Below are 17,071 nucleotides of genomic sequence, written 5' to 3'. Positions count from 1 at the left end.
TTAAGTGGGCCAATTAAAAAAATAAAAGAATAGGAAAAGGTATAGCATGCAGCCAATAATCAAAAGAAACTGGAGTGTCTAGCATCAAATAAGCAGACTTCAGAGGAAAGAATGTTAACAAGGTGAGGAGGAACATTGCGTGACGATAAAGCGTCAATTCACAGGATTCCAAAATATATATGCCGGACTCAGAGCCTCAAAATACACGAAGCAAAAGCTGATCAAACTGAAAGGAGGACTGATTTTTGAACTTAAAGTCTGTGGCCACTCATAGCCCGCCTGTCTCAATTCCTGGTCCATCTCCCCTCAGCTCACCCTCTTGGGGAAACCTCTCCCTGTTAAGTCCAACTGTCTGACAGCTCTTTGCACCTGTTGCTGAATAGAGCTGGAGAACAGGACACGGTCATGCTAATTAGTCTTATTTTAAATTCATGACATTCCAGTGGGTCCTTAATGCTACCATTTTCCCAAGCCATTCACCTTCCCATGCTTGTGATCTCTATTTCCCCCTTTCTCCTCCCACCTGTGTTGGTTTTTCTCCTTTCCTCGCTGATAACTCAGGCTTTTTTTTTTCCTTTTTAGTTTCTCATGACCTCACTCACTGCTTTGGTAATTTCATCCAATCTCATTGTTTCAAGTGCAAAATATATTCCTTTCTTTAGGCTGCCTAACAAATTACCACAAATGGGGTGGCTTAAAATGACAGAAGTTTATTACCTCTGTGTTCTGGAGGCCAGAAGTCTGAAAGGAAGGTGCCAGCAGGGCCAGGCTTCCTCTAAGACATTAGGTGGAATCATTCCTCACCTCCCCTAGCGTATGGTGGTGCAGGCAATCTTAGGCGTTCCTTGGCTTATAGCTAGATCTCCCCAATTTCTGCCTCTCTTCACAAGGCGTTCTCCCCTCTGTCTGTGCCTGTGTCGAGATCCTCTTACATGGACACCTAACACTGGATTTAGGACCTACTCTCATCCTATATGAGCTCATCTTAACTAATTACATCTGCAAAGATGTTTAAAAATAAGTTCATATTCCATGTGTACATGAATTTCAAGGTAACACTATTTAATTCAGTATATTTTGCCCTCTGCCCTCCAAAAATTGACATCTGTCCTGCATACAAAATACATTCACCTCATCTTAAAATCTTCCATTCCAGAATTATCCCAAAATGTCATCTAAATATGATCAACTCAAAAAGTTCCACATCCCATAATCTACTTGCCTAAAGGGCCCAGATGGGTGATACTGAGGGTATGACCCAACCTGGGGCAAAATTCCTCTCCATGTGTAGACCTTTTAAACTAGAAAACATGTTATCTGCTTCCAAAATGCAGTGGTGGGGCAGGCATAGGATAGGCATTCCCATTTCAAAAGGGAGAAATTGGAAGGAATAAAAGGGTCATGGGTCCCAAGTCCAAAACCCAGCAGGGCAAATTCCACTAGGTTTGAGGACCTGAGAATAATCCTCTGTTGTTTGATGCTCCACCCTCGGGGCCTGCAGAGAGAAAATCAAAACAAAACAAATCAAAAACTTCCTATAAAGAGAACGTCAGGACCAGATGGTTTCACTGATCAATTCTACCAACTATATAAAGAAGAAGTAATATCAAAGACTCTATACAAACTCCCCCAGAAATAAGATATTACAAGGAAAAAGAACTACAGATTAATATCTCCCATGAACAGATTCAAAAATTCTGAAAAAATATTTTAGCAAACCAAGTTCAGCAATATATAAAAGAATAAGACCAAGGGGCTAAGGGAAGAGATTGGGGTGGTGTGTGCTATCCCAAGAATGCAAGGCTGGTTTAACATTTGAAAATAATTCTATGTAACTCACCACATTAATAACCTAAGAAAGAAAAGCTATATGATCATTTCCATAGATGCAGTAAAGGCATTGAACAAAAGTCAACATCCATTCCTAATAAAATGCTCTCTATGCAAAATAGGAAAAGAGAGGAACTTTGTCATCCTGATAATTGTCACACATGCAAAACCGACAGCTTATATCATACTTGATTATAAAAGTCCGAATGCTTTTCCCCCAAGATCAGAAACATAACAAGGATGTCCTCTTTTACCATTCCAAGCATCATACTAGAAGTTCCAGTCAGTGTCACAAGGCAAGAGAAAGAAAGAAAAGGCATCCAGGTTGGAAAACAACGTAAAACCTCTTTATTCACAGATGATGTAATACATAATAGAACTACTAGAACTGAAAGAAAAAAAAAAGAACTACTAGAACTAATAAATGAGTTTTGCACATTTGCAGGATACAAAATCAATATACCCAAATCAATTGTATACTAGTGATAAAAACTTAGAAATTTAAATCTTAAAAATATACCATTTATGGGCTTCCCTGGTGGCGCAGTGGTTGAGAGTCCACCTGCCGATGCAGGGGACACGGGTTCGTGCCCCGGTCTGGGAAGATCCCACATGCCGTGGAGCGGCTGGGCCCGTGAGACATGGCCACTGAGCCTGCACGTCCGGAGCCTGTGCTCTGCAATGGGAGAGGCCACAACAGTGAGAAGCCTGCGTACCGGAAAAAAAAAATATATATATATATATATATATACCATTTACAATTGCATCCAAAAATATGAAATACTTAGAAATATGTATGACAAAACACATGCACGACTTATACGCTGAAAAATAAATGGATAGATATACTGTGTTAATGAGTCTGAAGACCCAATATTATTGAGGTCAATTCTTCCCAAATTGATCTCTAGAATCAGAGAAATCCTAGCCAAAATGCTGGTAGATATATCTAGGTATAGATATAGATATCTAGATATATATAGATAGATCTATCGATATTGAAAATTTGGTTCTAAAATTCATGTGAAAATTCTAAGACTTAAAAGAGCCAAAACAATTTTTTTTTAAAAAAAAGAATAAATTTGGAGGACTATAGCACTATCTGATTTTAAGATTATTATAGAACCACAGTAATGGAAACAGTGTGATACTGGCAGAAAGATGAATAAATAGAGATGGCATAATAAATAGATCAATGGAAGAGCATAGAGAACCCAAAATTATACCCACACATATATAGACAACTGATTTTCAACAAAGGCATAAAAGCAGTTCGGTGGAGGATAGTCTTCAGAAAATGATGCTGGAAATAGGATATCCATATAACTTCAATCCATACCTCACACCAAATTTGAAAATTAACTCAAAATGGACCATAGGCCTAAATGTAAGAGGTAAAATTATAAAACTTTTAGAAGAAAACAAGATAAACCCTTGGTGTGTGACCTTGGGTTGGGCAAAGATTTCTTAAACATAACACTAAAAGCATAATTTATAAAAGAAAAAAGGATAAACTGAACTTCATCAAAATTTAAATTTTCACTCTTCATAATATCTTGTTAAAAATTTAAATGACCAGCCATAGATTGGGAGATAATATATCCAGCAAATATCATATCCAGTAAAGAAGGACTTGTATCCAAAATGTATAAAGAAATCTCAAAACTCAATAAGAAAACAAACAGCCCAATTTTTTAAATGGGCAAAAACTTGAACAGACACTTCAGAAGAGAGAAGATACACAGATGACAGATTAGCACAAGACAAATGCTCAGCTTCTGTAGTCATTAAGGCAATGCAAATTAAAACCAAAATGAGATACCACTACTTAAATAATAGAATGGCTAAAATTAAAAAGACTGCCCATCCCAAGTGTTGGCAACTGGAACTGTCATATACTGCTGGTGGGAATGTAAAATGATACAAACGTTCTGGAAAACAGTTTGACAATTTGTCAATTTCATAAAACATCAAGTATATCTATATATAAATATATATATGTACACACACATATATGTGTATACATATTCTATATATGAATATACATAAATGTCTGGGCATATATGATATTTTATATGTATTATATATATATGATTATATATCATATAATCCAGATATTCCACTACTAGTATTTATCCAGGAGAACTGAAAACTTGCACCCATACAAATATTTGTACATGAATGTTCACAGAAGTTTTATGTTTAATGGCCAAAAAATGAAAACAACTCAAATATACAAGTTAATATATTTTAAAAACCAGGGTTGTATGTATACAATGGGATTCAACTCAACAACAAAAGAAGTGAACTCTATTCTTCCCTGCATCAACAGGGATAAATCTCAAAATAATTATGCTGAGTAACAGAAACCAGATGAAAAAGAGTCCATACTGTATGATTCCATTCATATAAAATTCTAGAAAATGCAAACTAGAGTAACAGAAAGGAGATCACTGGTTGGGAAGTGACAGGATTGGTGTCAGTGCCAGAGGCAAACCAGCTGAATGGAAAATGCCCCCCAAATCTTCCTTGCTCCCTATTGGCCAGGGAAAGACCATATTATGCCCATGGCCAGTTTGACCACTGCATACCATCGCCAAGAAACATGTTAACATTTGAACTAATGAGTCAGGAATCTGGAGCGGGTGGTGGGGGGCGGGGGGGGCGCTGGGGGGGCTTTGGTTTGGAATCCATTTGAGAATAAATCCTCTAATTTAAGGTTTGTTCAGGTGGCTCTGTAAATACAGGAATAAATTTTGACTTCCCATGTACTGGTATTACTGTGTCCAAGAGCTAATCCTTCCATGGATGCCATGAGATACACAGCAGTGCTCTTTCCTGGTCTTGGAATCAAGGTTCAGAACCTGCTCCGGTCAGAAGCTAGCAAGGGTGGGCAAACACTCAGGTCTCCTGTGATCAAGGTCCCAATCTCCCTCTTAGTTCCCGAAGTTCCAGCCTTGAACAAAAGCTGGATCTGAGACAGACTCAGGAATTGCCCCCCTGTGAACGACCAGAACAGAGGAACAGCCCTCGCCCTGTAAATGACTACACAGGCATGGGTGCCAGGGCCCATGGGGACAGCAATGCTATTGTGAGAGCAAAGGCTGTGGACAGGGAATCATTGTGCTGAACAGAAACCTGCCTTTCACCGGGTGGGAGCCCAGAAGGCTTGTCTTCTGCTTACAACGTGCCCAAGCCCTTTCTCTGGAAGCCCTTCATCCATCTCCAAATTGTCAGACCAAGCAGGATGGCACTAACTCTGAAGTCCCCGGCTCTAACGCCACTGGTGCCACTTTCCCAATCCACTTTATCAAGCTTCCCTCTCAGAATTCCACCTCCTCTGAAAGACACATGCCAACACCCATGCTGTCCATTCCAAGGCCTCCCTCATCCCTCCAGGCACACAGAGCTGCGGTCCTTGCAAGCTCATATCCCTCCTTAAGACTCAACTCACCTCTCTGAAGCTCCTTTCGACCACATAGGAGAGTCTGTGCCCCCTCCCCTGGGTCACAAACACACTTGGTCAACTCTTCTGTGTTTCTCATGGTCACACTGCACACCACTGTCTGGCCCCCATCAGTCTCTCCAGACAGCCTGTGGGACCCTGTGGCCAGCACATGGAAGTGCTCCGTTTGCGGACAGATAAACTCTTAACGGTGTCATTTGTAGGTTAGGGTCATTTCTAGTGTTCTTCTCAGCAGTAATGTCCTAATGCATCCCCAAACTCAGGAGACTTACCTAGCAGGCCATCTGATGGAGGGGAAATTAGGTTCCCTTTCCCCACCCACACCTCCTCTAGCGGGAAATGGCAAAGCTTTAGGCAGAGTGGCACCGATCCCTGAAACTAGGTCCATAACATCACTCCCCTCTAGGAGTTAGGACATTTCTGTTTCAGAGTCTACTGTGGTAGGTAAACCTGACAGCCACACCTCTGGGACATAGAAGAGAGGGCTTGCTGCTAGGGGCAGGGAGAGAGACCATAGGGTGGTGTGTCCAGCTAGGGCAGAAGAGAAGCAAGGGAGGTGGACGTCATATGGAGACAAGGTGCCTGTGAGCTGCTCTAAGAAATGAGTGGCTTCTGTCATGAGGTGAAGATAGGCAGGCTGACCCAGCAATCACCCCTCATAATCAGGCCAACTGAATTTTGTTAGTGAAAAGGGATATATCCCATCCTGTCTCCTGTCTGTTATGCCAACGGTTGTCTGCTACTTCACAATTATTCAGCAATTTATGCCAAGTACCTTCACCAGGGGAAAAGCCATCTTTCCTACCAACCACTTTATGTTAATAACCACAAACGCCAGATGAATTGGTAGTTTGACAAAATTAACTAGAATGCCACAAAATTAAGTTTTATCCCGTCCAAGTCCCCAAGTCTTCCCTGCAACAACTACATTCTATGGTGAGGGGAGGAGGGGATTGTGGTTCCCTGCAGTTTTGTGAAATAAAAATGATTAAAAATTGAAACACAATTCTCCCCACATCACTGCCCCAGATTTACTTTGCAAGATTTCACGAGAAAGGTCATGAGAGTCTATGAAACGCTGTTGTGGAACGTTATTGCAAGTTACAGTGTAACCTTTAGTTTTCTTGGTCTCTGGCTTGTTCAGGGACATCCCGACGCTTAGGCGCCCCCTAGGGACTCCGCGCAGAACACTCACCTTTTCTCCAACTGCACGGCGAGGTCTGTGACTTTAGACATTCTCCCTGGGCTTCCCTTGTCCGCTACTTAGATGATGATGCTGGTAAGGGCTTCCCCGGGGCTTCCCCGGTGGCGCAGTGGTTAAGAATCTCCGCCTGCCAATGGAGGAGACACGGGTTCGAGCCCTGGTCCGGGAAGATGCCACATGCCGCGGAGCAACTAAGCCCGTCCGCCACGACTACTGAGCCTGCACTCTAGAGCCCGTGAGCCACAACTGCTGAGTCCGTGTGCCACAACTACTGAAGCCCGCCCACCTAGAGCCCGTGCTCCCAAAAAGAGAAGCCACCACAATGAGAAGCCTGCGCACCGCAACGAAGAGTAGCCCCCACTACTCGCCGCAACCAGAGAAAAGCCCGTGTGCAGCCAGAAAGACCCAAGGCAGCCAAAAATAAAATAAAATAGACAATGCTGATAAAAAATGTCACACTGACCAAAGACCAGCTCAGCCCCGGGTATAACACTGTGCTAAACAGAGGCGGACCTGCCACCCCAAGAATCTTCTGATACAGAAACCGGCCGGAATATCAGAGTCAAGTTCTCCATGGTTAGCTATTAAGGAGGAACACATGTTTTGTTTCAATTTTCCAATGAAATTGGAGACCCTGTTCTTGGCTGTCAAAGCAGATAACATACAGGTACAAGGAGTGGTACAGGAGAAAGAGAATAGACAGCGATGGTTATGGCACAGTTCACAGTAAACAGGGCAATCTAGCCTGAGTGATGGGGAAGGAGGTGGGGCACGACGGGGACATGAGGGGCTGTGCCTTTGCGGGCCGGGGGAGACAAGACCCTCTCTGCCTTTTATCTGTTCTCCTTTGTAAAGCCTCAGTTAGTACTATTATTTTATTATTTATTTGCTATGAGTAAATTGGCCTTCCCAATTTACTAAAAGGAGGCGATGTATGGTGATATATACATATATATATATATATACACACATACACACACAGAGTAGGGACCATGTTAACTTCACCCACGGCTGCGTAGAGCTCTGCCCGGGGTGGAGGAGGGAATGCAAGGAGGTCCTCATTTGCTGTTTCTACTGCAAACTGCAAAAGGGTCTTCCTAGACACCGATCCTCCTCCTAGGACAAGTATCCGTTTTCTACAGCGTCCAGGAAAGTCCGCTCACGCGGTGGTCTCGCCACTTCCCACTGCTGATCCACACGCCCTTTGTAAGAGCCTTGCAAGTGTAATTCCAAATTCAATCCTGGACCACTGGCGTCCTCTGTTGGTCACCTAGGGAAGGGGCGCGCAGACACAGTTGAAAAGATCCGCACGGAGCCGGCCCACCAGATTCACCGAGACCTCCCGGCGCAATTGTGCTCTCGGACTTCCCCCCCTAGTGCAAAGTGTTTACATTGCACAGATGAGCGAGAATTCCAAAGTCTCCACTTCAACGCACCGCAGGAAACTTAGTACAGGAATACAAAGTGACCTGAAAAAATGATAGTGGAAATCACCAATTTTAAGGACTTAGGTTATTAATCACGCTTCAGCAGTGCTGGCTTTATTGGTTTTTATATTCTTTTGTTGTGAATGTAAGCTCTATTTGAAAACAATGCCTAAAACGAGAACAGGCGTCATGTCAAATCTCTGACAAGCCTTGCTAAGGACCCATTCGCCGCCGGCCCACTTTGCTAACCAAGTACTTGCGTACAGACGGCAAGTGCGAGCCCTCACCTCTTTGAGAAGTTACGTGGAAAGGACGAAAACCACGTGCGCACCTGCAGACGCGCATTTGTGGGGGGAAGGTAGGTGCTAATGATAAAACCCCGAGTCCTTGGCTCCCCGAGACCCCGATGCGAATCGGGTATCCTCATTCAGAAATTCATCCCCCGACCCAAGGTATTAAATGTTGCAAAGCTTTGCCAAGTACACACGGTGAAGAGCTGTGCTCACCAGTTTCCCTGACACCATCTCGCCACGGAGCGACCTCAACCTGGGGCACAGAGGGAGAAGGGCGGCTGCAACGGGGTAGCCAAGGTGGGGGGCGCTGGGGTGGCCTGGGGCGCCGGAGATGCCGGGGTGGCCGAAGCGCTTGGGTGGCCGGAGGCACCTGGGACGGCGGGGTGGTGGTGCTGCCGAGTTCCCGGGGACCGAGGGGTTCCGGGGGGGTGGGGCGGGGGCGCCGGGCATGAGCGAGCGAAGCAGGTGCGCGGACGGCCGCGCGCTACGCGCCCCCGCACTCGGCCAGGCCGCACAGGGCGAGGCGCGGGCCCGGGGATCCGGGTCCGCGCCGGCCCGCCCCCGCCCCCCTCCCCGCAGACGGCGCGCCGTTCCGGGGCGTGTCCTCGGCCACTCGGCTTCTATATAGTGGCTGGCGCACCCAGGCTGCCCAGATGCTAGCGCGGCGGCTCCGCACTGAGGATTGGACCCTTCCTGCCACGCTCCCACATCCTCGCGCCGCTCGCTGTCGCCCCGTCCCCGCGTCCCCCGGCCAGCCCAGCATCGAATCTCCGCGGCGGAGAGGAGGATCCCCGCTCCCTGCCATGCTGAGGGCGCGCTCCGCGCTCTGGACTGCGGCTCTGACCGCGCTGGCATTTCTCCACGGGCCGCCAGCGGCACGGGCCGGCGCGGGCGCTGCGGGCACCGGCCCAGTGGTGCGCTGCGAGCCGTGCGACGCGCGTGCCCTGGCCCAGTGCGCGCCACCTCCCCCTGCGCCCCCGTGCGCCGAGCTTGTGCGCGAGCCGGGCTGTGGCTGCTGCCTGACGTGCGCGCTGCGCGAGGGTCAGCCTTGCGGCGTCTACACCGAGCGCTGCGGCTCCGGCCTCCGCTGCCAGCCGCCGCCCGGCGAGCCACGCCCGCTACAAGCGCTGCTGGACGGCCGCGGGATCTGCGCCAACGCCAGCGCCGCCGGCCGCCTGCGCGCCTACCTGCTGCCCGCAACGCCCGCGCCAGGTGAGCTACCCACGCCAGGTGCGCCGCCGAAGCGCGCCCCTCGGCCAAGGCCAAAGGTGGTACCTCTGTGGAGACTTCGCTGCTGTTCCCACCCCAAGGGTTGTAAGTGGGGAAGCTGAAGCCCCGCGAGGCGAGGGCGCTCGCCTGAGGGACCCTCCGCAACCGGCCCTCTACTCGCTCCGTTCTTTGAGTGCAGAGTTCTTGTAAATTGTAAAGCGCTTTCGGCGAAAATGGGTTATAGATTTCCTGGGCAGGGAGGGAGCGGATGCAGAGGTTAACGGTCAATGGAGAGATCCTGGACGGAGGAGATTCTCAAGCCATTCATGCAGGCGCCGCGCCGAAACGTGGGCGTGTACTGTGCGGCCCAATTCCGTACCGCGACTTCTGTTTCCCACGAACGAAGAGCGAGCGTGTCCATGCCGAGGATGCTTGCGGGGCCGGGGGCGCAGGGAATGGGCCAGGGCGGATTTGGACGGGGAAGGTGGGCAGGCACGTTGAGGGAAATGGTAGCTGGCTTTAAAAATACTGAATTACACAGACTTACGGTTTGCAAAGCAGTTTCAGGCCCGGGGGTGTCCCAGAAGCAGCGAGGTGGGAACCGGGTTGGACAACCTGACGTTCAGAAAGAAATGACTCTGGAGTTGGCAGGTGTTCCTCTAAATTTCAAGCACGCTTAGCCAGCCTCACTCAGGTATGTGAATGCACTTACCGCGTCGCTGAAGGCTAGGAGATAAAGCCCTCACCTCCAGCCACCAGCTGGACAGGCCACCGTGGGCTAGCCCCCATCTGGGGCTAGAAGGATGGAAATCCCCTTATAATTTCCTTACCTGCAGATTTCCACTCCCAGGTGAGGCTATTTCCTTTCAGGACTCGTGGAAAGGTAAAATTACAACTGCCTGAAACATATACTGGCTCCGGTAGACTGGTTAGAATTGCTGGATGTATTTGTCTCTCAGGGCAGTTGGGGCGTTTGCTGTGTGTGTACTTCATTGTTACCGTTCATTTTTGGATATTCAGAAAGTGATCTTAGAAGTTTTTATAGATGTTGTAACTTTTGGCTAGACTATAATGGGAAGTAAGATTACTGTCTTAGTAGCTCCACAGTATAGGTTGATGGGGTTTATTATAAAATTACGGAAAGATCTAAGTGACTTCTAAAATCCACCTGGGGGGGTACATTTAAATAACAGTCAAAAGTTTAAGAAAATTATCTGTGGCTTAAATGGAACGGTTTTCTTTTCCTCTCTCAGCAGGCATTAGAAAGAAACCAAGGAAGTTTAAGAAATTACTCAGAGTTCTTGGAAAAGAAATGCAAATATATTCATTTGCATATTCTTAGCATCCCCTTTGCCCCAGTACTTCCGTGGAAAAAATAAACAAATAAAACTAAGATGAAAGGAAATTGAAACCAAATTCTACCAATTAAAAACTTACTCTGTCGGTTGCTGGGCTGGATAAATTTGTGCTTCCCCAAACACCAGACCCCTTGGGAACTTTGCAACTTCTCCTCATGGAACTGTTTCTTTTCCTGGGTGATCGAAACCCAGAGAGAACGAGGACTTCCCCCAAACACCCCTGTGAGCGCACCTGCCCGAGATGCCTCCAGGAGAGAGCAGGGCTTCTGCAACAGAAGCAGAGTATCTTTCAGCCCTTCTCAACCCTCCAGAAGCACTCTCCAAGCCAGAGCTAGACATTTGCTCCTCGGAGCCTAGAGCCAGAGGCCTTGGCAGGCTTCCAGGCAGGTGAGCAGGCTTGCCACCTTGATGGGCCAGTTCTCGGGAGGGTAGAGAACAGGTCAGCTGGAGCAGTGCGCTTGGCACCCCAGGGGTAGTAGATGTGGGATCAGATAGCGAACTGAGCCCCACCTAGGAGGGGGAGGCATCAGGACTCTGCTCATCAGTGAGGTCATCCTATGACAGTTACCTGGCTGCACAGAACCAGGCAAGAGGAAGGGGCTCCCCACTGGCCCTTCTCCCTTAGCCGGCCCAAGTTCATCCTGGAAAGGAACAGAGAGCGTTCTCCTTCCATATCAGCTGCAATTTAGCCAGTATACTTCAAATCCCAGTGACGCTGTGGACATTCCAATATCAATAGCAAGTGTGTCTTCATTAGTTTGATTACAATCAGAGATGTGCAGAAGCGGCTTCCTTTTCAGAGTGAAGCTCTTTGGCACAAAGGATTGTTAAGCCTTGTTTGGTGGTGTCCTCATCCCATTTGCTCCTATGCAGACAAGGAAGGAAGGACTCACCCAGGACAGTGCCCCAGGATCCGCAGGGTCTGTGCAGCTCCTGTGGGTGTTCCAGACCCTGCGCGGACAGTGAGAGATGTGACGGCGAGACCTGTGAAACACTACCCGACATGCCTCATGAGTCCAGGGGCCTGAGGCAAAGGCGCTTTGTGGAGAATTCAGTTTCCCCGTCTGAGCCCTTTGCCTGGCGGCACTTAGGACGAGCTGGAATCAGAATCCCTGGGGCTTGCTGACTCCCAGGTTTCTGCCATCGCCCCAGCGCTTCTGATTCAGCAGCGCCGGGTGGGGCAGAGGATGTGCTTGTCCACAAGTCCACACGGGGGAGGCCCGCACTGGGGCATCCCTGAGGGATTTCTGAGTGGGCCTCGGAGCCTTCCCTGGCTCGGCTCTGCCCCCTCCTGGTGGAGGATGGGAGGTACTTGAAAGCTGAGAGCACGAAAAGCATTTTTCTTCAGCAGCACCCGCTTTGTAATAGCACGTGTCAGATTTCATTTTTAAGAGATGCCTTCTTGAGACCAAGGGGGTACCATTCACCACTAGTATTATGGAATAATACTTTATCGAGGTGTTTTTCTAAACTTGGAATTATTGAATCACATTTCCGTTCGGTTCGGACTTGGTCAAAATGGTAAGATCCCGTCGTTAAATGTCAATGACCCTCAAGTCTGTGTCTCCCTTGTGTCTTTCAAGGAAATGGCAGTGAGTCAGAGGAAGGCCACAGCGTGGGGAGCACAGAGAACCAGGCCCTGACCAGCACGCACAGGGTGCCTGACTCCAAATTCCACCCCGTCCACACCAAGATGGACGTCATCAAGAAAGGACACGCCAAGGACAGCCAGCGCTACAAGGTCGACTATGAGTCTCAGAGCACAGACACGCAGAACTTCTCGTCCGAGTCCAAGCGTGAGACGGAATACGTGAGCACTTTTCCTTTTGCTGTTGAGGGTGGGGCTGCCCGGCCTGGGCATCTGGAGATCACGGGGTTGCTCTTTACTCAAGAGCCCCGGCAGTTATTCCGGTGGTCCTGCTGCTTGAGTGGGCAACCAAGAGCCCATCCTTACAGAAGGGCTATTGACCCTCCCCTATGGCAGAGATCTCCTGAGAATCAGTGCACTGCTCTCCAGGCCCCTGCAGGGCAGAGAGGTGTTCTCACAAGAGCTGTTCACGTGGCCCCCGAGTGTCCTGGCCTGTGGGTCCCTGTCCCAGTTCTGTGCCTCGCTCTGCAGAGTCAGAAGAGAGACAGGGAGCCCTGGTTGGCAGCTGCGTGGGCACGGTGACAGCTAAGTCGGGCAGAGACGCTCAGGGGCACGTGGCCGGTTCCCCGGGCGTTGCAGGGTTTTGTCAGACGGGGAGTTCCCAGGTAACCTGAGTTTTCTCCCCAGGGGCCCTGCCGCCGGGAAATGGAGGACACGCTGAACCATCTCAAGTTCCTGAACATGCTTAGCCCCAGGGGCATCCACATCCCCAACTGCGACAAGAAGGGCTTCTACAAGAAAAAGCAGGTGAGCACGGTCCGCGAGCTCCTTTCTCTCCCACCGTCCGCTTACGCGGAGGAGACACCAGCCCTCCACCCAAATGCTCTGGCTGCCGCCGTTGCTTGCGGTTCCTGCCACATCCAAGACCTCCGAGGGGCGTCCCCTAAATCCCTAAATCCTGGTATCTTCCCGCTGTCCGCTTCTGCCTCCCGACCCACAGAGCAACGCGAGGCCTCCCTGGAGCCTCTTACTAGCCATAGAGGGACCCAGACACGTTCGCACTGCACCGTGGAGGGATGTTTTTATTAACTGTTGTAGAGAATTTCCAAGAAGCCTGACGTGAGCTGCTGTGGCAGGAGGCTTACCCTGAGGTCCCACGTTGGTCCCTTCCACACCCGTGCCTTCCTGGTGGTGACCAGCTGTAAAGGGTCAGATACATTGTTACTTTAAGGCGTGCTGAGTGTACCTCTGTAGATTTCAGATCACTCTACGGGAGCATCTCAATGGACTCTCTAATTGGATGCCTCCTACCTCAGCATCTACGGAATTAGTCACAGAACACAGGGCCGTGTTCAGAGTGTTGGTGGGAGTGGCCTGGATTAGAGGGCGCCATCCTGTTCAGTGGCCACTGGTCTCTTTGCCTTTTCGTATATTTCTATCAGTCCTTATTCAGCAAACTCACCCTGAGAAGGTACCATATACACAGCTTGGGGTGTGGTCTGAAACACCCAAATGTGACAAGCACAGGGCAGATGGGACGTTATCATTCCCCCCATTCAGCAGATAGACCTGTAGGACCAACAAGGGCCAATGTCCACCCCAGCGAGACCCTGAGGGACACAAAACCACCAGGACCCCTGCTTTCTTGGGGCACTCATACCTGCCCAGCATGCCCCCAGACACACGCTGTGCACACAAGGCCTTGATCAGTCGCGCTTCCACAGCATAGCAGAGGCCGTGCTGGGAAACCATCCTGGGTGCTGAGCACCTGCCCCCGTCGTCAGGACCCCCTTGGCGGGGCCTCTCCGGGACTCACTGTATCATTTGTGCTTTGCCCACAGTGCCGCCCTTCCAAAGGCAGGAAGCGGGGCTTCTGCTGGTGCGTGGATAAGTACGGGCAGCCCCTCCCGGGCTTCGACGTGAAGGGGAAAGGGGACGTGCACTGCTACAGCATGGAGAGCAAGTAGACGACTGCGGCCACGTAAGCCCTGGGCACTGGTGGGATCCGAGGGGGCGCAGGACCCAGCCTGGTGGGAGGGGCATCTATAGATCCCAGGGGCTGGCGACCCAGAAGCGGCACTGGCCTGGAGGACAGACCCACACGAGACAGAGCCCTCAACCCGCCCAAACCAGAGCAGGAAAGAGGGTCTGTGGCCAGCTTGTCTTAGAGATACTTAGCCTCATTTTTTTTGAACTTTTTATTTTACATTAGTGTATAGTTGATTAACAATGTTGTGTTAGTTTCAGGTGTACAACAGAGTGATTCAGTTAAACATATACATGTATCTGCTCTTTTTCAAATTCTTTTCCCAGTTAGGTTGTTACATAATATTGAGCAGAGTTCCCCGTGCTATACAGTAGGTCCTTGTTGGTTATCCATTTTAAATATAGCATTGCCTCATTTTTAAAGAACTTAGAACACTTAAACATTCATACACAACGTAAGATTTCCAAAGTTAAGCTTTTCCCCCGTGAGCCTGATGGTTCATTTATCTTCACATGTAAACTGTTTTCATCCAAAAGAACTTGTTAAAGGAATGTGTTTCTAAAAGACGTGGCTTTTTCTTCCCAGTAAAATACATTATGGCTATTCTGGGAGTCTATGATTAATAGCATGTTAATAAAGTTTATTTAAATCTAACGTGAAAATGAAATTTCAGACCATCACGTGGAAGAATGAAATCATATTTAAAAATCTTTTTTCATAAATGAGAGAGCTATTGGGGGGAAAAAGATAAATATATTTCATCATCTCAAGACAAATTTAAGTAAACAGAAGAAACTGTCATTTTTAGTGATAAGTTCTGTTGCCTTGCAAGTTGGAAAAAATAATGATAATTTTAGGGTGATTATGTTAGTGAACACCGTGGGCGTCTCGTGGTGTTCTCTGCTTTGTTAAAAAGTGTGGAATGAGCCTCCACCCTGCCAATTGCCTGGCTATCATGCCTGTGATCCCAGCGTGGGCACCGCGCCCTTTTGATTTGGGGGGAGTCATTTCAATACATTCCTTTTTCTTTCTGTTTTAGTTCATGTGGAGCTCAAATATGCCTTATTTTGCACAAAAGACTGCCAAGGACATGATCAGCAGCTGGCTACAGCCTCGATTTCAATTTCTTCTTGTGGTGAATTGATTTTTTTTTTTTTTTAAACCAAAGTTTAGAAAGAGATGTTTGAAATGCCTAGTTTTCTTCCAAATGGTGAACTTGGCATCTTTCCACTTTCCAGTAGTCAGTGAAACGCAGTTTGATTCTTCTTGTTGCTTCCTGTAAGCTCAAGCACGGCGTGGCCGTAGCTCACACCACCCTGGAACCCTCCCCACGTGTTTGCCAACGCAGCCAACCCTCCACTTCATGCCTTAGCGACAGTGTTGCTTATGTAGACGCGCGCTTCGTCCCCACGTGTAAGATGAGACAAGGCCTCATCGAGAAGAGGAACGCCCTGCCCTCTGATGCCTGCACATCACGACGCACCCACCTGAAGCTACGTCTTGGAAGCAAGGGCCGGGGTCCCTGGACCAAGAAGATATTTTGTATCTTCAAGGGACCTGCACTGCTTGGAAACTAGTGGAGAGAATAAGGTGGAATCTTGCACAAAAAAATAATAATAATAATGACCAAGAATGTTCTAGGGAACTCTGGGAACCTACAAAGGTGGGGATTTCTGACCCTTCTTTGTCAGGCAGCTTCCTGAAGACACAGCCTTTGCTGAGGCCCCGTGGGGCAGGGGGGCAGGGTGACAGCCAGGGGCATCACAGATAATAGCCTTGTTCTCCAATGACTGCAGAAAATAGCGTTTTCCCACTCAACAATTCAAGAGCAAGTGTATTCTTGAGGATAAGCTCCTTAAAGACAAAAGAGGTTTATTTTCATCTCTCCCCTTTTGTCCTCCTTGGCACAATGTAAAAAATAATGATTCTATCTAACCTGGAAGACGAATGGCTTGCTGGGGAGCCGGTCGAGGACACTGGGAGAACACAGAGAATCCCCCTTGCTTTGCTGCACTTGGACTTCCTTCTTTTCTTTCTAAGTCACACGTACACACAGAGAGAATACCCTCTTCATGACTGTTCACAGTGTATACGTCATCGTCCAGATATGATAGCACCTATACTAGATAATCCTAGACGAATTGTAAGCAATGCTAGAGAATATAAACACGGCCACGACGGAGGGAGGGGGCTCGTGCACAGGGCGCAGCCGCTCTCCTGGAGGCCACCCTCCAGGTCTGGCAGGAGAGTGGGGAGGGGCCCTCGGCCGCCCCACTGTAGCCTCTGGTTGTATGCACGCTGCACACAGCCCTCCTGGAGAACACAAAGGGATCTCAAGATGTTCTGCCTACCTATTAGCTTTCCTTTATTTTTTTAATTAAGTTTTTGAGAAAAAAAAAGGTATTTTTGAAAAGTTCGTCTTGCAATGTATTTATAAATAGTAAATAAAGTTTTTACCATAAAGAAATCCCCTTCCCCTTGATAGTGACCGGTTCCGGGTTTTGTGTTACGAAATAACCCAGAGGGCAGTGATGTTCCGACCATAGTCGGAACTTTCCCTGCTTCCATCTCTGGCAAGAGAACCCAAGGAGCCAGCCTGTGGCCTTGCTGGCATCCGTCACGTCTGCAGTAAGCCTCCAGTTCTGGGCAGTCCTCCCAGGTTCACCAACCCCCCCACCAGGATCGCCAGCCCCAAGTACCATGAGTCCT

General features: G+C 48.5%; 1 protein-coding gene across 1 annotated transcript; it reads left to right on the top strand.

Moving 5' to 3' along the window:
• The first annotated feature begins 8,888 nt into the window (after window positions 1-8,888).
• IGFBP3 (insulin like growth factor binding protein 3) lies at window positions 8,889-16,823 on the top strand. The gene is made up of 5 exons (XM_082662337.1): window positions 8,889-9,432; window positions 12,371-12,597; window positions 13,063-13,182; window positions 14,217-14,356; window positions 15,402-16,823. Exons 1-4 carry the CDS (start codon window positions 9,024-9,026, stop codon window positions 14,340-14,342), a joined length of 882 nt encoding a protein of 293 aa, XP_082518463.1. The 5' UTR covers window positions 8,889-9,023; the 3' UTR covers window positions 14,343-14,356; window positions 15,402-16,823.
• The last annotated feature ends 248 nt before the right edge of the window (window positions 16,824-17,071 follow it).

Source organism: Grampus griseus, assembly GCF_964374135.1.
Source record: "Grampus griseus genome assembly, chromosome: 9".
NCBI lineage: Eukaryota > Metazoa > Chordata > Mammalia > Artiodactyla > Delphinidae > Grampus > Grampus griseus.
Note: the sequence above shows the minus strand (reverse complement) of the source record. Positions and strands in the feature narration are given on the sequence as shown.

Coding starts and splice junctions, on each gene's coding strand:
- IGFBP3 (XM_082662337.1), top strand. CDS start 9,024: ATGCTGAGGGCGCGCTCCGCGCTCTGGACTGCGGCTCTGACCGCGCTG. Junction 12,598..13,062: donor CCAAGCGTGAGACGGAATAC/GTGAGCACTTTT, acceptor TTTTCTCCCCAG/GGGCCCTGCCGCCGGGAAAT. Junction 13,183..14,216: donor GCTTCTACAAGAAAAAGCAG/GTGAGCACGGTC, acceptor CTTTGCCCACAG/TGCCGCCCTTCCAAAGGCAG.